The sequence below is a fragment of the Pteropus alecto genome, unplaced genomic scaffold, assembly GCF_000325575.1.
Source record: "Pteropus alecto unplaced genomic scaffold, ASM32557v1 scaffold7, whole genome shotgun sequence".
Taxonomy (NCBI): Eukaryota; Metazoa; Chordata; class Mammalia; order Chiroptera; family Pteropodidae; genus Pteropus; species Pteropus alecto.
In genome coordinates, this window is record NW_006494614.1 from 18,924,740 (window position 1) to 18,944,271 (window position 19,532).

General features: G+C 39.1%; 1 protein-coding gene across 2 annotated transcripts in view; it reads left to right on the forward strand.

Annotated features, from left to right (window-relative positions):
• Positions 1–18,097, forward strand: part of IMPG1 (interphotoreceptor matrix proteoglycan 1) — a 108,630-nt gene extending 90,533 nt beyond the window's left edge. For both annotated transcript variants that reach the window (XM_006926369.1, XM_006926370.1), the window contains 3 exons: positions 10,536–10,728; positions 16,597–16,693; positions 18,029–18,097. In XM_006926369.1, the coding sequence (XP_006926431.1) occupies positions 10,536–10,728; positions 16,597–16,693; positions 18,029–18,097 (359 nt within the window). The remainder of the gene's footprint in view (positions 1–10,535; positions 10,729–16,596; positions 16,694–18,028) is intronic.
• The last annotated feature ends 1,435 nt before the right edge of the window (positions 18,098–19,532 follow it).

Here is a 19,532-nt window from a genome sequence, read left to right on the forward strand (position 1 = left end):
AAGGCCCAGGAATGTGTAGAGTGGGAGGAAAAGAGAACTGGGAATGGAACTCTGAGAAATTCCAACACTAAATGCTGAAATAGAAGAACTGTCAGTGAAGGGAGCCAGGAGAAGATGATGTTGCAGAAGCCAGGAAAAGAGAAGCACAGGGGAGACAAGATAGGTCAGCAATTTCAGCAGCTGGGAGTGATCAGTAGATTAGGACATTTAAGTTGACAGTTCAGAGGTCATTAGAACTCTTTGCAAAAGCAATCTAGCAGAGTGGCAAGAGCCCAGGCCAGATTTCAGTGGGGTTGGGATGAAGTAGAAAATGAGAAAGTCACCATGCCCTGTCCACCTCCTGCCTTACAGCTTGGAACAAGGCTCCTACTCTCCAGAGCCTGGAAGATGGGGGATGCTTTTTCCTAGATGGTTACATTTCAAAGGAATGGCTCCCAGGGCCTGGAGTAAGACAGTCCAGAGTTGTAACACTGTCGAAAAGCTTTAAAGAGATTTACGTCCCAAAAAGGGCACAGAATGATTTTATAATTACGAGATTTCTAAACTAACTGCTTTAAGTAAAGGGAAGTTAGGGGGCTAGAGTCAGGAAGAAGCCTGAGTAAAGCTGAGCCATGCTGAGGGGAACTGTAAGATGGTCTTGGTCAGAGGGTTTAGCATTTCTTTTCTATGCTCTAGTTTTATTATATTTACAGGCAATGCTCAGACAGACCAGTTATTAAGTTCCACTTGCAAAATTTGAAACAAAAGCCAATGAAGTCTTTATCGTGTCTTTTCTTTTGGGCGAATGTCAAGGAGGGAGGAAAAGTAGTTTGTGGGAGTAATGCTGGAAGAGGGAAATAGTATTCCATTACTACTTCTGGACTATAGAGAAGAGAAAAACTGAAAATTATCATGAGATTTCTAGGTGAGGATCATTCCACATTTAGATCAGTATCTGAATTCCAGGATGTGTCCTCTGAATGAGGGTCAGCAATTGGTTAGGCCAAATAATATCCACAGAGGTACAGAGATGTAAGAAGCGACACAGTGTTATTACTGCATGTGGTTGGCTACTCACCTTTTGAAAACTCCCTGAATAAATGAATCTGCGAGATAAAAAAATATAAACCAATGTTAGAACTATCTGTTATTTAGCAACTGAAATACCTAATAAATCACGGCTCACTCAGTATTCTGCCAACATCCCTGGCAACTAGAGTAGTTCTTGCTTTAGGCAGCGATGAAAATTCTTCAGAAGCATGGAGGGCTTTTATTCCAGTTTGCTGTGCAGGTTGAAGATTTCAAATATGCAAAACTACTTATTCTAACTTATTCTCTCCCTGAGTTCCTAAGAAGCCACCTCAAAAAAGGGCAGACTTCAAGACTGGTAAATGATAAATATTGAAATTAATTACAGTATAACATCTAGGATGCTGCCAGTCAGAACGGGAATCAACAATCACTTTCTCTGGAAAGTTACATAATTTATAAGACCTCCATTTAGTCACCAGCTCTGAAAAGGTACTAGATGTCACTCATCACAATAATGACAATAAAAACAGTAATACCTACTAGTAATTGACACTATTTTCAATCTTAATAAATAACTACACAAAGCAGGTATTAGTACCTCCCACCACCACCACCATTACACAGTTGGAGAAACTGTTTCAGAGAAGTGTGAGTAACTTACTGGCCACATAGTAACCAAGTGCTATAGCCGGAATTCAACAGCAGTGTTTTGTGCTTTCTTCAACTCTACCTACTACCTCTTCATAAAAGAGTGTTATCAGCCCTCCTACTGGGTATACTAAGGCTGTGTAATCTATTGAGAAAAAAACGAGTACCGTTGGCTCTGCTAGGAGTGTCCCTTCCCAGATGGGGCAGTCACAGGAATTCTCCTTCCAGGAGACTCCCCTTTCCTTTTACCACCCCCCACCCCCCAGCCAATCTCCTATGTCTCTGGCCCTATCTCCTCCATTACACTGCTGCTACCCTGTGCCTCCTGGGCCATCACTAGGGATCTTCTGTTATTACCTGTTTCCATTAGAGAACCCCAGTACCGATTGCACTGTCAGATACCTCGTTGTCATTCTCCAGAATTTCAACCTATGCCCTCATCTCACACCCGAACCAACTTATGGAGCTTTCTTAAGATGCTATTGGAGCCCTTCATCCAATCCCTTATCACAAATGCCTCCACATAAGCTGAGGCCGCAGCCCAGCTGCAGAGCCACCTCCCACAGCCCCTTCTGTCGGAGTTCTCACTCTACCTGCTGATCCTGGGACACTCAGGCCCTTACACTAATGTACCCCAAACGACTCAGTTTATTTTATTTTTTTACTTACTTATTTTTTTATTTTTATCATGGTAACATTGGTTAACGAAATCCAGTAAGTTTCAGGTATACAATTCAATAGTGAGGCACATATATATTGCATTGTGTGTTCACCACCAAAAACCTCAGTTTAGCAGATAAAAATAATGACTGAGAGTGGAGTAAATTCTTCCACCTCCCATCCATGGCAAGATGTGTATGGTTATTCATACACCCATTCATGTAAGAAAGAGTAACTGAGAGCCTACTATAAGAAGTTTGTGGTGGTGGTTCTCGAGAATGAAACTGAAATGAAACCCAAAGTATTATACACTGCATGCCCGTTTAAACGAGAAAGAACACCCATTAATAATTTACTCAGTTCCACGAATGTGTATCAAGTTCCAACCACATACATGGTACTGGGCCGTGTGCTATTTATCACAAAATAATTATTCTCACTCTAATCCTACCCTTCAGCAATAAGCTATATGCAAAACATTTTGGCAAATAATAAAGTGTCATCAAATAATGAAACATTAACTTAAATGCAGATTTATTATAAAATTCTAATTGCTGTATTGCAGCAACAGTTCTAGAGATATGTGCCAGCATGTCCAGCTAATGCTCCTGCCTTTTGTTGTGGTACAAGACCTAGAATGAGCTGGAGGAACATGAGTGATCACCTGGTTTAAATATCGCATTTTATAGAAGGGAAAAAATGAGACCTAAAGATACTAACCTACATTCCCAAGTCCACCGACCATTGATGGGAACCAGTCCTTCACACACAGGGTGCTTTCCTGGAGGCTTCAGCATTGTCAGCAGGGATGAGCTGGTTCACTCTCTCTGCAGGTGCAGCCAAATCCCAGAATGTTCTCAGGATTTGGGAAAATAAGCCCAACGGGCCTCTGTGAAAGATGACGTCCCTGCCTTACATCTTGGATGAACCCTCAGTAGACTATATTTATTCAAATTACTAATTGCCAAGCCCCAAAGCACTGTATTAAAGTGCTATCAATGCCTTGGGAAGGGAACAGAGCCAGTGCTGCTTTAGGATTTTCTGGGCTCTAGGCCCTTTTGCTTTCATTATATTAACTAATACAAAATTAAAAATTATATCTTATGACTGCATTGGTATAGAGGTGAATATAATCCAGTTTGGATTATATTTTTTTTTCTCCTGATTTTAAAGAATTTAAAACCTGTTGGTGAACTCTTAAAAGTATGGTGGGCTAAGGCCACAAGTCTTGTGCCCTGCAAATTACTATTGATTGAGTTGTGCAGGTTTGGCATTCTCTGATGCCCCAGGCAAAGTACTGACCCCTCCTCTCTTCCCCTCCAACAAAATCCGCACGAAAAGCCTTGGTTATGAGTGGGGGAGGCAAGGGCGAAGCAGCACCGCAGCTGTCGGACCCCCACTCCGCAGTGTGCAGCACCGCGCAAGTGGCAGGGTTTACCCACGCCGACTCTTGGGAAATCTGCTCGTTCCATTCTGGCGTGAGGCTTGGTCACTTGGGGCGCCTCGGCCCTAGGGGCGGCGGGTCCGCCGGCCTCGGAACTCCAGAGCCCTTATAGCGCCGCCTTTTTGAAAATGAGAAAACATGTTCCAGGAGTTTCCACCACATTCTCCCAACCAGCCAGGCTCAATCTGCGCGGTAATCACGCAGTGATAATGGCTCTATCAGCGATCCCCTGGAGCTGCTTGTGCCACCGCGCTAATTCCTTCCAGACTCCACTTCTCTTCAGAAAGGCGCACCACACAGTGGTTTTTAAGGAGACAGAACTCAGTTGGGGCTTTTAAATTTCATCCCCTGATGAAATTCCTACTTCTTTTGCTATTGAGCGCCATCTAGTGAACACTAGGTTTCATCGCTTTGAAATGAAGCGGGGAAAAAAAAGTCTGCAAAATCCCAATAGGCCCTCAGCATTGGCCTGCCCAGGTGACGCCTGAGTTTCAGGCAAACTGAGCTGAAAACGGCTTTAGGTCTGGACCCAATCAAAGGAGATACTTCACTTCCTGGGCAACGCAAGTGCTGAGACAGCACGAGAGAAGGGATGATGAGATAATAAATACTGACAAAGAAACGAAAAAGAAAAGAACAGAAAAAGCAATCAATACAAAGCCCCAAGGTTGTAGGGCCAGTGAAGAGGTGGGAGCGGGCAGGGGCATAATGAACTGAAGTTGGTGAAATGCCGACCGGAGACCCCTGGAGACATGGAAGACAGGGAGAACTTATTTTCAGGCCTGACAAGCCTAAGGGCACTTAAGACCAGAAACAAGAGATTCGGAAAAGGCAGTTTTAGACCATCAGCGACCTATGATCTCCGAGAATTTCATGCAGCCCTACCGCCCCCAAGCGAGGGTCCTGGGCTCCCGCTCAGGAAAGAATTCGAGAGTGAGCCAGTTAGTGACAAAGAAAAGTTTATTTAAGGAAGAATAACACTCCTTAGACAGAGTGTGTTTTCCTCTCATAGTCAGAGAATGAGACCCCAAGTGTTAGAGGAATTGGGTTTATATCTGTTTTTCAGTTTCTATGAAAAATTACTGATTATAGGGAATAAAGAATGGAATGGATGGTTGCGTTTAATTTCTGCAAGGTATAGCTTAAAGTCTTTGTTTTCCTGTTTTCCTTTCACGGTGTGGGTAAATAGTTGTTAATCTCTGCGGGAAACTTCCTTTGTTCTGTATGTTCCCCGTGGTTTGTCCATATGGCTGATCAACCAGGTTCTGAGTCTAATAGCACATGGCAGGTTTGGAATTCTACTTGGTTTCATATTTAGTCAATCTGTGTAGTCTTCATACCTCTTTCTTAAATTTATAAACTTCTTGATGACCAGGACCATAATCTTTTTAATTCTAACTGTAAAATGCCTCAAAATGTTCTCTGCAGGCCAAGGACATTCATTTGAATGCTTTTTGATCACTGATGGACAGCTGAGAGATATACATCCTTCCTCAGTCAGCCAATTGTGAATGCTGTTTGGAATGCATACGAAAGCCATTATATAAGCAAATCCAGGGAAGAAACTGATACAGAAAATGTACTTACACTGGAAATCTAAGAATGATACAAATATTTCCAAGTCCCATGTGACAGCTCACTTACTTCAAGCCATGTTCATTGATGTCACATTTGAAAAACAGAAACAAATGTGGTGCTCCTATAGGGTCAGATTGCACCTTCTGCAAGGAAACATTCTGCTTCATGAAGGTGTGGTGGCAGACAATGGTTTTGAGCTTTTGTTTATTTGGGAGAGCCTTTCTTTAATTCAAAGAAAAGCATTGGCAGAAGTCTGATATGTAAACTGACGAGAGTGGAGATGCTGGCAGTGGGTGGCAGAGCCTCCCACTCATTGTTCCTCATCCCCTATTACCCTTTGGAACCTTATATTTGAAAACCACTAGAATGATGTCAAAAGACGAACATCATAAACGGACATGCAGATGTCAATCTTGGGTCATACTGACTAGCTACTATGGGCTTTAATTTTCTCATCTGTGAAAGTGAGGTCAGCGATATCTATCTTAGAAGATTGCTGTGAATATTAATGAAGACGTTTAAAATGTCCAGCACACTATCAAGCACAAATGGCCTTCAATAAATGTGAGCTCCCTGTTTATATAGTGGTACCCCCTTATCCACCTTTTTTTCTTTCTGAGGTTTCAGTTACTACGGTCAACCGAGGTCCAAACATATTAAATGGAAAATTCCAGAAATAAAAAAATTTATAAGTTTTAATTGCACACCTTTCTGAGTAGCATGATGAAATCTCAAGCCATTCCACTCCATTCCTCCTGGGATGTGAATCATCCCTTGTCCAGTGTATCCCTGCCCATTAGTCACTTAGTAGCCATATCAATTGTCATATTGGTTATCAGAGAGAGAGGAAGAGAAAGATACCACATTCACATAACTTTTATTATAGTATATTATTATAATTGTTCTATTTTATTATTAGTTATTGCTGTTATTCTCTTGCTGTCTAATTTGTACATTAAACTTTATCATAAGTATGTATGTATAGGAAAAAACATAGTATACATAGGGTTCAGTACTATTCGTGGTTTCAGGCATCCACTGGGGGGTCTGGGAACATCTTGCCCTCAGATAAAGGCGGGGGGGGGGGCGGGACTGCTATATAAATAATTGTCCCTGTGCTCCTGGTGAAATTCCTGGTGAAACTCCTGGTGAAGGTTTGAGATCATGATCCCTGGGGCCACATCGAGAAAAAAAGCCTGAAAGGGAATGGCATTAATGCTCTGACTACAGCCAGAGTCCACACGGGAAGCTAAGGACTAAACCAGGACCCTTGGATGCCAGAATAGACTTGGACTTTTCCCACCACCTGCAAAGGAGCAGCTACTGACACCATTGGACTCACTCAGGCCAATGCCCTGGCTGCCTCTATGGAGAGACTGTCAAATTTGCTCTGCAGAAGAGCTAACCAAATGGGTTAAGGACAAAAAATTAAGTGATTTTGCCACCATAAAAATGATCTATTTAACGAGAATATAAGCAAATCCAGGAAGCTAAGGCAATTATAGACCAATTAATCTAGAGAGCAATCATGGGGACTTCATCTTCTCAAATCTGCACACCACTTTGATATGATTTGAAAATATTTTTCTAGAAAGTGGCATCTAGCTGTTCTCTTCCTAATTGACTGTTTATCTCAAGTTTCATTGTCCTTCCTCTTTCCAAGCTACAGACCATATTCAGAACAAAGCATCTTAGGTTGTTGCTACATAATGTTTTCATTATTGATATTCACCAAATCAAGAGCAAGGAGTGGGAGGTTCGGACTAGTTTGCTTTGTGCAAATTTCTAGGGCTGTGTTAAGGAAGAGGCAAATCGTTGAATGGCCTACACAAATAGTTGTATGACCCATCATTCTAAGGAGAAATGTCTTTGGGATATGACAAAGAAAGACGATGATAACAACATAGGGAAAGCTTTCTTAAGAAATTTCTACTAAACTTTCATTCATCGTAAAGTCACTCTCTTCTCTTCCATGGTGCTTCCTCCCCAGGGTTAGCTCACATCCAGTTCCCAGTCTTTGTCAAAAGTCCAAAGTTGTAGGTGGCCCTCAAAGAATGATATGTAAGTAGGGAGGGTTATCAACATACCTAGGGAAAATATTTCTTAAGGTATAAGATTGGAAGCAGCATGAGTTGCTTCACAAATAGTTGTAAATGTGGTCTTTTCTGTTATGATTTCAATTAACTGCAATGACCTTTATAGGCCATGGGCCAAGGGCTCCCCTTTAGGGATCTTTCCTTCTCTGGAACTTCTGACACAGTCCACGAGGGGTGGGGTGGGAGTTAGAAGACTTGAGCACAAATGGTCATTATCTTGGCAACACTCAACTTCACTGAGTCTCAGCTTCCCTATCTGCAAAGTGAGCAAATTAGTCAAGAAGGTCTCTAAAATATCTTCTAGCTCTAAAATTTTATCTAAAATATAAAGTTAAAATCAAAAGCCATTTGTGGGTCTGAAATTCTTGGTGCTGCAGATTTTGAAGGACCGAGTTGATATCTGTTGAGTGAATGAATGTTGTCTGAATTTCCAGGAAGGGTACACAGCAAACAAAAACTAAACTCGGTGATTTGAAATCTCCTACTTCTTATCTGTAGGTGGGTCTTGAATAAATAACATGAGAAAAACAAGTAACCGATAAACTAGGTGCATTTGTTCTTCAAATCCACCAGATTCAGGGCCTCAAAATTTGGACAAAGTCATTTTTCCAACGTTGCCTTATTGTTTTCTGTTCAGCTTCACTGGCACGTAGACCGTGCCTGGCTGTGCTGAAAAAAATCATGGTGAAACAGTAACCTCTTCGTAACTGGAAACTTATTTGATTATCACACATTTCCTATTACTTTTCAAATGGGCAGAATTCATGCATTCAGTCAGCTTCTCCACTGCAGAGGGAGGGAAATGGAGCCTCTGACTGTTGTTCCCCCTTGGCTTCTGTTCTGAGACTAAAGTCCTAAACATAAAGTTGCTGACGTCTGTTATTTATTAAACCAGGCCCTGGGCGTGAATCACCTGAGCTACCGGGGTAAATCTGCGTTATTTTTCAAACAGTGCAAGGATCCTGTAACGTGGCCAACTTTAGGAACTGTGAGGCAGGGAAAGCCAGTTCCCATTAGCAGGCCTGCTTGTCCATAAGGGCCCCTCAACCTGCAGAGAAATACAACTTCACATAGACTTTTAACAGGTCTAGCCTGCTGGGAAAACCCAGTAATATGCTTTCAAAGGCCTGCTCCAGCCCACTGGTCTCTCTCCTCCCTAGCTCTCACTTCTTCCACCAAAAGGAGGTGCTGGATGAGGACAGTGAACATAGCCCCCTCTTTGAAATTCTTACCTCATAAGGTGTCTCCCAATGACCTGTTCACAATTTCTATGGTTGGTGATTTGGCAAAGCAGTTGACTCCGTTCTCTGATTGAAGATTCACAATATTACCTTATTAATGACCCTAAGAGGTTTAAAACAACAGGGGGTAAGGTTAAAGGGAGTGGGAGAAAGAGAGCAAGGGAGAGAGAGAAACCTATTGTATTCATTTCGCCCTGCATTAAAACAAACAAACAAAAAAACTTATTTAGCCACCGAACTTCTTTTTAGTATAAAACTTATTAAGTCTTGCTGAGAGTTCTGCAAATGTTCCTATTTGGGAAATGCCAAATGATCACAGAAATTATCGTAATTCTGAAAATTCTATTTTCATATGTTCTAAAGCACAATTCTGACTGTATCCCTCCCTCACCCCAAAATCCCCTCTGGTTCCCCCCTGCCTTTAAAGGCCAAATTCCTTAGCATGGCATTCAAGACCTACCAGAGTCTGGCCTTAACTTACCTTTCCAGTCTGAGTTCCCTTCCTGCTATTTAGGAGTCTCTGCCCCTCCAAACCGGGCTTCCCCTGCTCCGTCTTCACATGTCTGTCGATTTCCCATCTCTGTGCCTCTGTTCATCCTACTGGATCCAGTTGGGACATCTTTTTCAGTCTTTGCACATACAAATGCAACACACTTTAAATACTCAGTTCAAATAATCTCTACCATGGTGATCTCTAACTTATATTTAGAGCTCGTATTTAGGGCTCTTATTCTAGACAAGGTACCGGGCTTCTTGTATAGAAGCATTCTGTACCTTCCCCTATGCTCCTTGAAAAAATGCCTTTATACAGGGTTACCTGTCCCCTGGTTCCTTACACATAATAGGTGCTTTTGAAAGAATAATCTGAAGGATAAATAGCTGATGTGATTCGCCAGCAAACACTTCCAGGACAGAAAGAACAATGGTCTCAGGATGAGAGGCCTGTTCTGATTCTGCCATCGGCATATGGGGACTCAGGCCATTGACTTCTCTGCCTGAGAGCTCAGCGTGCTCAGCTTTATAAAGACAGAGAAAGGCTGGCAGAGCCTCAGGCCTTCCAGAGCTAAATATTCTGAGATTCTCTTGATTTATAATCCACTTTACAAGGCATTTGAGACAGTCTTACAGAATTAAGAATAGAGTAAAAGAGAACAATTAATGACCCCCCCCCCCCAAAAAAAATCCAGACTATAGGTCTATTTGAATTTTAATACAGGAAAAACAATCCAAAAGAACGAATCTCTAACATTAGGGCCTTAAGGCTCAGGAAGGGACTAAGAGAAAGATATTTTTTAAATCAGAAAATTATCCCGAGTTCTCAAAACTGTCTACATAAATGGCTATTACTTTATGGGGCACACCTGATCTTAAATATATATATTTACATCTCATCTCTGCAGAAAATACTTACATTAAAAAATACCTAACAACTGAAAAATCTTATTTCTCTAAAGCAGTGATTATCAAAATGTGCTTTCCAAATTAGATGCACTTACGACCCTCCTTAGAAACACAGATTCTCAGTCTCCATCCCAACCCTCTTGCCTCAGAAACTCTGAGGATGAAACCAGGAATCCCTGTTTTAACAAGGCTTTTAGATGATGCTGATATACAACAAAGTTAGTGCAGAATTATATTTTAAGCTAAATATATTTAATATCACCTGTGTCTATAAATTCATTTTTCAAAGATACAAAAATGTGTGGTTCTCTTTTCAGTCTAGTCTATTATCACTACTGTACAACCCTCTCCAAAATGGAGTGATAGCAAATATATTTGGTCTCTTACCTTTGACTTCTGTCAGTTCCACTGCTCAAGCATTCATGCATTCATTAAAATCTGTCCCATCTCTTACAGCTGATCAAGCAGATCCCTGCAAATTCTTGGCCTGTGGTGAATTTGCCCAGTGTGTAAAGAATGAGTGGACCGAGGAAGCAGAGTGTCGTTGCAGACCGGGGTATGAAAGCCAGGGGCACCTGGACCACCAGGACCTGGGCCTCTGTGCTCCTGGAGAGGGATGTGAGGTCCAGGGAAATGGAGCCCTGTGCAGGTAGGTTGAGCATACTAAGTTTAGAGACCCAAGAGTTTGTTATTTGGAATTCTGAGAAACCTCTCTTTAGAATGAATTCTTACGGTCCTTTGATGATCAAACCCATGATGATCAAACTTTAGTGAGCATAGACTCTTCCTGGAGGAGGGCCTGTTGAAACACACATGGCTGGGCTCTGCTAGGCTCTGTTTCTGATTCAATAGGTCTGGGGAGGGCACAGGTAAGGCTGATGCTGCTGGTCCAACGACAGCTCTTGGAGACCATTGCTCTAAATCTTTCTACAATATTTCCTTAAGACCAATAAGGGAAGAAAAAACAGCCTGTGTCAGCTTTAAGACTTTAAGACAGAATACCACATGGTCTACTACCTTAACTGGTATGTGTGTGTGTGTAATACTCATTTTTTTTTCCATTTACAAACATGATAGCTTTCATCATAAGAAAACTAGAAAACAGAAAATTATGAGAATTAAAACAAAAGTCATGTGTAATTCACCACATTAACTGCTATTGTCTTTTGGTGTACATGTTTATGTAGAATGTTCATATAGAATTTTCTAAAGCAAAGTGGCATCAGCCTGGCTTCTTATTTTGTAGTCAGCTTTTTGACATTCCCCCCATATCACTAAATATTTTCTGTAGCATCATATTTGATGATTACATAGTAGCCCATTCAATAGATGTGCTATGATATGTTGAATCAACCCTTTATTTCCAACAGAAAGGTTAAGAGAAGCTCTTTGGAAGAAGGAGGAGAAGGTGAGGTTTAACTGGCCTTCTGTTCATGACCCAGACTTTCGGGGGCAGGTGGCCTTATGAACAAACAGTGAATACAAAGATTCCTAATTCTTCTACAAGTCTTGTGACACCCCAATGAAATCCACACTGTAGACTTTTCCCTCACAAGGCTTCCGTGTGAGCCTGTCCCGCCTTCACCAGTCCTGAGCTTCCAGTCATACCTGAACATCTCCTCAGTATTGATTACCTCAGACCTGTGTCTTTATTAGAGCATCCCACTTTGTATTGTATATTAGTGTCCTCTTATTCATTCTAGTGACCACAGTCCCTAATTGCCCATCAGGGGGACTTGTGGTGATCTGCTTCCACACTTAATCAATAAGAAACAAGAGACATTTAACCTTTTTCTGGATGAAACATACCCAGTTCCTTTAAAGTATCAATGCTTTAAAGACAACTATCCAATAGTGGTTAAGAAGCAATATTCTGGAGTCAGACAAAGTGTGATTAAAATTTAGGCTTAGCAGTTTACTGATCAAATGACCTTAGAGAAATTCCTTAACTTCTCTAAACCCCAATTTCTTCATTGTATAATGAAACTAATAAAACCCACCTGCTGGGTTGCTGCAAGGAGTATATAAAATTATGTTTATAAAGTATTTTTATGAAGAACATAAAGTACAGAGTATCCCTTCAGGTAAGTGAGAATTATGATGATGCTATCGATTTTTTCCAAGTTAATCCCAATTAAAATCCCAACAAGACTCTTTAGGAATTTGACACCCCGGTTCTAAAGCTCCTCTAGAAATAAAAACGTTGCAATGCAATGATGGGAAGTTGCTCTGTAAGATAGCAGTACATACGATAAAAATATTTATAACACTAAGATAGACACAAAGATAGATCAACAGAACAAATATAAGCCCTAAATAAAATCTTACATATTAGGGAGTTTATTTTAACAAGCATTTCAAATCAGTAAGGAAAGTATGGACTGGTCAATATGGTTAGAGTGCAATTGGCCTTCCATTTAGAAAAAAATAAAAGTGTCTTACTATACACAAATCAATTCTATATCGAAGATTCAAACTTAAAATCAAAACTATGAAAGTATGAGAAAAAATATTTTTAAAAATATTTTTATAATCTTGGGCTGAAAAAAACCTTCCTTAATTAAGACACCAATCCCAGAAGACAGTAAAGAGAGAACTTCTATAAAGGAAAAAGCACCGTAAATAAAATTAACATAAATGACAAGGTAGAAGAAAAATATTTATGAACTATCTTATATCTTAAAGGATAAACATCGTAATAATGAGTTTCTACACATCAATAAGATAAACATCCTAATACTAAAATGAGCAAAGAAAATACAGAGGTGCAATTCAGAGAAGAAATCCAAATGACCAATAAAACATAGGAAAAGATGCTCAATCTCCCTATGTATGACCAGGGAAGTCAAAGACAATAAGGAGCTATAATTTATAATTTATAATTGGCAAGAAAGAGGTGGATAATATCCAATGTGGGTAACATGAGGGAAAGCTAGTTCTATCAAGCACTGCTAGTGGGTGTGTAAATTGGAAAAATCTCTTTTCAATATGTATAAAACTTTCAATTTGACTCAGATATTCTACTTTTAAACAATTATTCCTACAAAATAGTTGCACTTGTGCACTAAGATAGCTGTATAAAAATATTCACAGCATCATTGCTTTGAATAGGGAAACAATTGTACAGCCCTGTTGTATGGGGGAAATAGTTAAATCATCCATAGTATGGCATATTAGTCACTGTGGAACATAGCAGTTAAAAGCAATAATATAGCTCTGCTAGAGCTGCCGTATGAAAAAACTAAGACATTTCATGAAATGGGAAAAGTAAATTGCAGGATAGTAGATCCTCTTGATGTAATAAATTAATAATGAAATTATATAATTTAAGCATATTGGGTTCAACCACATGGCATTGCTATTTTGTCAGCAACAAATCATCAAATACTGACAAATATGTAAGTAAAAGCATAGCAAATATATGGAATAAAAGATACACTCAGCTATCTTCCCAATTAGCAGAAAGAGGGGAGGGGGAGGAATAAGGGTGAACTAGCGAGGCCCAAGTAAGATAAGTTAGGAGAAGGGGGTTGCATGAGGCTTTTATGAACAACAGTGTATTCAGTTTTTATATTAATCAGCCCTGTTTGCTATTTCAGATGGCAGTACAATTTGTAATTCTGAACATCCCTCTTTCTTGAGTACGAAATATCACTTCTTTATGTTATTAAATTTATTAGGGTGACATTGGTTAACATCAGTTTAATGCTAACTTGTCAGAAGCGAGATCAATAGAGCAAGGCACAGGCTGATCTGGAAGTAAACAGCTCTTAAGACAGTTTGCAGAGCTCTGTTACCCCACTTGTGCCTGCCTCTGGGGGATAATATAGACTTTGGTGTTCAAGTACACAGGAATGAGATGTTCCTTACACCAATTCAATCCATCAAACATTATTGAGCACCCATGTGCTAGTCATTATGGTATATGCTGGGCAATAGGTAAGAAGGGAGGGAGGAAGCAGGGGAAGAAGGACGGAAGAAGGAAGATAGAAAAGAAAGAGGAAAGAGAGTAAGGTACTCGATTTCTTTGGAAGAACAAAGAAAAATCCCCACACCGCCTTAAGTCTGCCCTTTCCAACTCCTTGATTAAAGATTCCTTTAAAAATATTAAATGTTAAACCCTGATAACCTCAGCATGAGAACAACCCCCACCACCCCCATGAGCTGCGTCAGGACTCAGTGGAGAAGCCTGGCCACAGTGGTGCTGAGTCCCTCCTGAATCCCCACCACCTGCCCCACTCCTGTCAGTTGTTTCTGTTCCTCACAAGATGCCATCATTTGTGTGACTCTGACAATTTACTTTTGTGAAGGTAAGAGGACAAATTAAGACCGAATCAACCATAGATTAAGACAGTAATTAAGATTAGAGGCTTTAAAGTTAGATCCAAGTTCAAATTTGAGCTCTACTGCTAATTAGTTGCGAACTTGAGCAGCGTTTTCTTCCATTTAAGCCTCAAATTTCCCATCTACATAATGGGGATAATAGGAATAAATTCATTAGCTTAGGTGAGGAATAAATAAGATGCTCCTCAGTGTAAACTCAGCTGCTAGCATTACTAAAGTTGTTCAATAATTATAAACAAAGGGCAGCTCTGTAAGGAAAAACTGAGATTCCCTGCCTGGCACTTAAACCTAAACTCTGAAGCAAATGAGTTGAGGACACCCAGTGTTTTAACTTTGAAAGCAGCGTTCTCTAAAGAATTGTAAGCTTGGCTGCATTTCCGTTACTCCACCTGAAAGTGAAGAAAGAGATAGGAAAATTATATTAAGAGCAACTGCCTTTCTGAGATGAGTCCGTTGACACACAACAAGCATTTTCAAGTGGTATGGTTCTGTCATTCTCCTGCCAAGTCATTGTCATTCATTATATTTTCACCTTTATTTTTCCCCTATTTCCTTCTTCCATTTGATATTTATGAATAAACCCCATACATTTTTCATTTCCCTCAATTTTAGGTATTCTGTACATAGATTCAGTTATACTAGGAACTAACTTGGCAAAATTCTCCCAAGATTAAACAAAATTTTCATTTTCAAAGGTCTCCTTTTTAGCTTAATGAGTTTTATTAATCACAATTACCATTTTATATACACAGAAAATGCAAATCTAGATCTAATAGGGTAAATTATTTATGACTTTTCCTCTTCAGATCTAAAAAATTTCATTTTGTCCTTTAATAGGCCTAATTTTTCTGTGACATTATTTATAATAATGAAAATTGTTTCCAATTATAGAAGCCAGATTAAGTAAATGATGGTAGAAAATGACAGTTATGAGGAGGTTTTAATAATATGGAAGTACTTGTTTTGACTACAATAAGATCGCAGGTATAGTCACATGCTACACCTCAGATGTGAGGGTGGGGGTGGAAAGGGGGTTCCATTTTTCCTCTGGTAGCTGCTCCTCACTCCCTTTTGAGCTTTTTACCCACTGGATTGGAGTGGGGAGGAGCCAAGGGGGGAGAGATTGAAGATTAATGTAGTCCAATCCAGTTTTTAAAACCTCATCTGATGAATAGTTTAGCAATCACTTTAGGCAACTCAGTTTTCTTGAAATATACAGTCAGGCTAGTAGATCCTCTCCCCTTCCCTTCTCTTCTCCGAGGTGATATCGGCATGCATTGGGGGTTGGGAGCAGGAGAGGCGGGGAGAGACTCTCCTTGCCTCACCAGATCCATTGGAAATTTTGTATTCCTGTATTCCCCTCACCTGTGATCTCTTAGTTCTGACCCTAGGCATCTGCCTGTCCCCCAGCGTTCTCAGAGGCTCCAAATTACTCAACTAGGACAAGCAGGAACCAAAAATATTGCCCTAGCTGGTGGTAGGAGGAACAAGGACCTTGTTGCTCAACCTCCTGGAACCACACCTCTCTCGTCTTCCCTCTGCCTTCTCATCAAGCACTGGGACCGAGATAAGATTTTCCCTCCTTCCTATAGTGATACCCACCTTCACCCTTTCCCTAAAATTATAATGGACAGAATGTTAGGAGAAAACAGTTTACTGATAAAGAAGCATATGTCGGAAAGTACTCCCCAAATATTACCCATTTTATAATGTAAAAAACGAGGCGCAAAATGTGTATACCTATCATCAGAAATTATGTAATATGTATACAGAGAACTCTGGAATTATATATGTCAAATTTTAAATGCATTTTATTTTTAAGCCACATGAACAAAGTGTTATTACAGAGTTGTTTTCATAACCACAAGTCAGAACTTGACTTGGAAAATAACTCGGCTTCTCGCAAGATTAACTTATCACTCATCTTTCACATGAGCTTTGCTCAATCCTTATGAGACCATTGCCTAAGAAACAGTAAGCCAACTGGAAGGCAAAACTCAGGGGGGATACAGAAAGCATACTTCCTCCAGCTCTAACAAAGGCACCTGCAAAAATACACTATCCATTTTCACTTGTCATAACAATTTTAAAACTAAAATAGCAGAAAGTTATAGTTGTTGTTAATGCTGATAAGCCAAGGGAAGAGGATATCATGTTTTGCTTTCTTTTGTAGGTCACCAGACTACTCTAAAAAGCAAGTATACAAAACTGTTGTTAAAAACTTCCATCATCAGCAAAATAAAAAGGTAAACTCATACTTTTATATGTTGGTTTTAATTATTGCATTTTGAAGGAAATTTAAAACATTCCTGGGCCTGAATCTTGTTTTAAATAGAAATAAAAGCATTTTCCCCTCATTTGCCAGGCTTTTTAATTTAGTGTTTTAAGGGGAGAAAAGAGGCATTTCCTGGTACGAAAAGAGTGGAGACGGAAGACTGGTAATAATTGAAATGTGTAGACAAAAAAATACAATAACAAAAACAATCCAAGTATTTTGTAACATTCGTAACCTTTTCTTAGAAAAATATACATGTGATTTATCAAATGCATTTCAACAAGGTTGAAGTGTTCATAATGATAATTTATATTCCTGGAACTGAATCATTTTATGTATATTCTTAGAAAATATCTTTTTTTGATTTCAAATAATCAGCTAAAGCAAAAATATGTAGAAGAAACAATTTGTGAATGAGTAACTTCAAAAACTCCTAAAAGTTCACCCTCAGAAAAATGTCCCTTCCAGTCCTACATATCTCTTTTAAAATACTCATCCACTCATTCAACTTATTTTACTAATTTTGACAATGGGAAATAACTTATCTATAACCAAGTTAAATGTAGCCTATATTAAGCTTTTTCAAAATGACTCTTGGGAAAATATCTTGGACAATTTTTAGCCTACATTTACCTAGTTTCAAAAATTATATCTAGTCTCTGATGGCAAAAAGAATCAGCCAGTGTCCACTCTACTTTATGTCTATAGTGTTAGATGGAAACAAACACATCAGAGCTTGCACTTAAAACTAGTTTTTACAGTCAGTATATAATCAAGAAGGATATTGAGGCAATCACACCAAATGCTAATCTTAATATTATGTATACAAGTGTACAATGGGAGTAATGTGAGCTCATTTGAAACAAAGAAGACTGGACAGAAAAAGCTTAGACTTGAGTTGTAAAATGACAAAGGACATAGGATCTGATACTAACAAAATGCCCAGGATGAAGCAAACACCAACTAAATCCTGAAGTACCAAGTAGACTTAAGGACCACAATTCAAATGAAGCAGCAGCATGGAATGATGATGTCTGCTATGATTGGAAGGACACATGGTGACCCTAACTCACAAACTATTTGCGCCCTCTGCTTCAAGATCATTCAGCCTTAGAATCTAAATAGGTTTAAGAAGAGATGGAATACATTTCTAATAGATTAAAAAGTTAGGAATATTTTGGGGGGCATCTTCAACCTTTCAAAAAAGATATCCTAAATGGCAAGCATATTCTCTCATCCGCCAACAGAGGTAATTTTGGAATGTACTATCGATTTGACCTTAAATGGCATTTCCTCAGCTTGTGAAACGATTTCTCTTCCAGGTAACCAGGAAAAAAATTCTGAATTACTGACTCTAGGATATGAAGAATTTAACCATCAAGATTGGGAAGGAAATTAAAAACTGGAAATGTACAGATTATCATTGAATCTATCTCAAGAGAGACGGCTTGCTTTCTCAAGGAAAACTGTATTCACTCTGTCAAAATTCTGAAAACATAGGCAGGCATATTTGCTGGTCATCAGAAGCCAGGCATATAGTCAACATTGAGAACCAGACATAGTATGTTTCAAATAAGAGAATAATTGTGTACTTGATGACTGGTACATTCTGGAAAAAAAAAAAGTTATTTTTTTTTTTTTATCAAAACCAAAATACAATCAGTGAAACATATTTTAGTTATTCCTGGGTGATAATCTAAGTAATAGTAAACCAGGTTTGTTTTCAGCTGTCCTTAAAATATTGCTCAGAGATCATTTACAAGTGCAACTTACTGTTTTTTGAACAATATATTGGAAAGCAAAGTCCTTCATATGTTAGAATGTACATAAAAGTTGACTTAGGCAAGGAGATGCAGGTCTCTAAATGCATGGATGTATGTACTATGTAAACACTGGAGGGGGATATATTCTCCACACTTTAATATCACTCACACATACACACACACTCTCACTCTCTCTCTCTCTCTCTCTCTCTCTCTCAGTTCTTAGGCACATTAGTTTTATAAGAAATTAATACTTACACAGTAGATTATTTTGTTGCCAATAATTTCTGATTTGTTCCTTTAAAAGAAAGAGGAACTGAGATTCAGATATACATACCGTGGAAAATCTCACTTATTACTTTATAAAGCTATTTTAAAGGAAGACACTATACTGGGGAGAAAAAAGTGAAGTTATACTTTTCGACGGCCAATTCCTGTTTCCACCAAAACTAAACTATGTTTTCCTATAATGTAATAACTCCATTGAATACCTCTTTACACTAACTCTGGTATATGCATGGGTAGATTGGCATTGAGGCAGTCCAGTTTGGCCAGATTTTAATGTGCTGTTTAATGAAAAGTAAATTCCTCTGTATCTCTTTTGAATGTTCTACTATCAAATATATTTACTGCAAAACCTAAATTTCAATAAAATATAAGCATAATATATTCCTCCATTTATAATATAATGGGTCTGTGTTTTAGTAGATATTCCCTGGATTTGCTTTATGGAGTCTGATGATTTTAAACATGCCGCCAAAAGACAGCAAAATATTAAACACTGACGTTAACATATTAGCAGTAAACCTCAAAAACAAAAACATTTCCAAATAATAGAGGCAATCTTTGGGGAAGTAACAGTCCCCCCGGTTATAAACCCTCGAAAACTCATTCATATTGGTGTCACAAATGCATAAATTTAAGCCCTATTTTCACCCCAATCCTCCCCAAAACTGAGGAGCTATGATATTTGACAAGAACTTCAAATTGTGATATGATGACAAAGTGCCACAAAGGAAAGAATGGTGACAAGAGATGTATCTACTCACTTCCATGTCCCTGGAGCTTCCC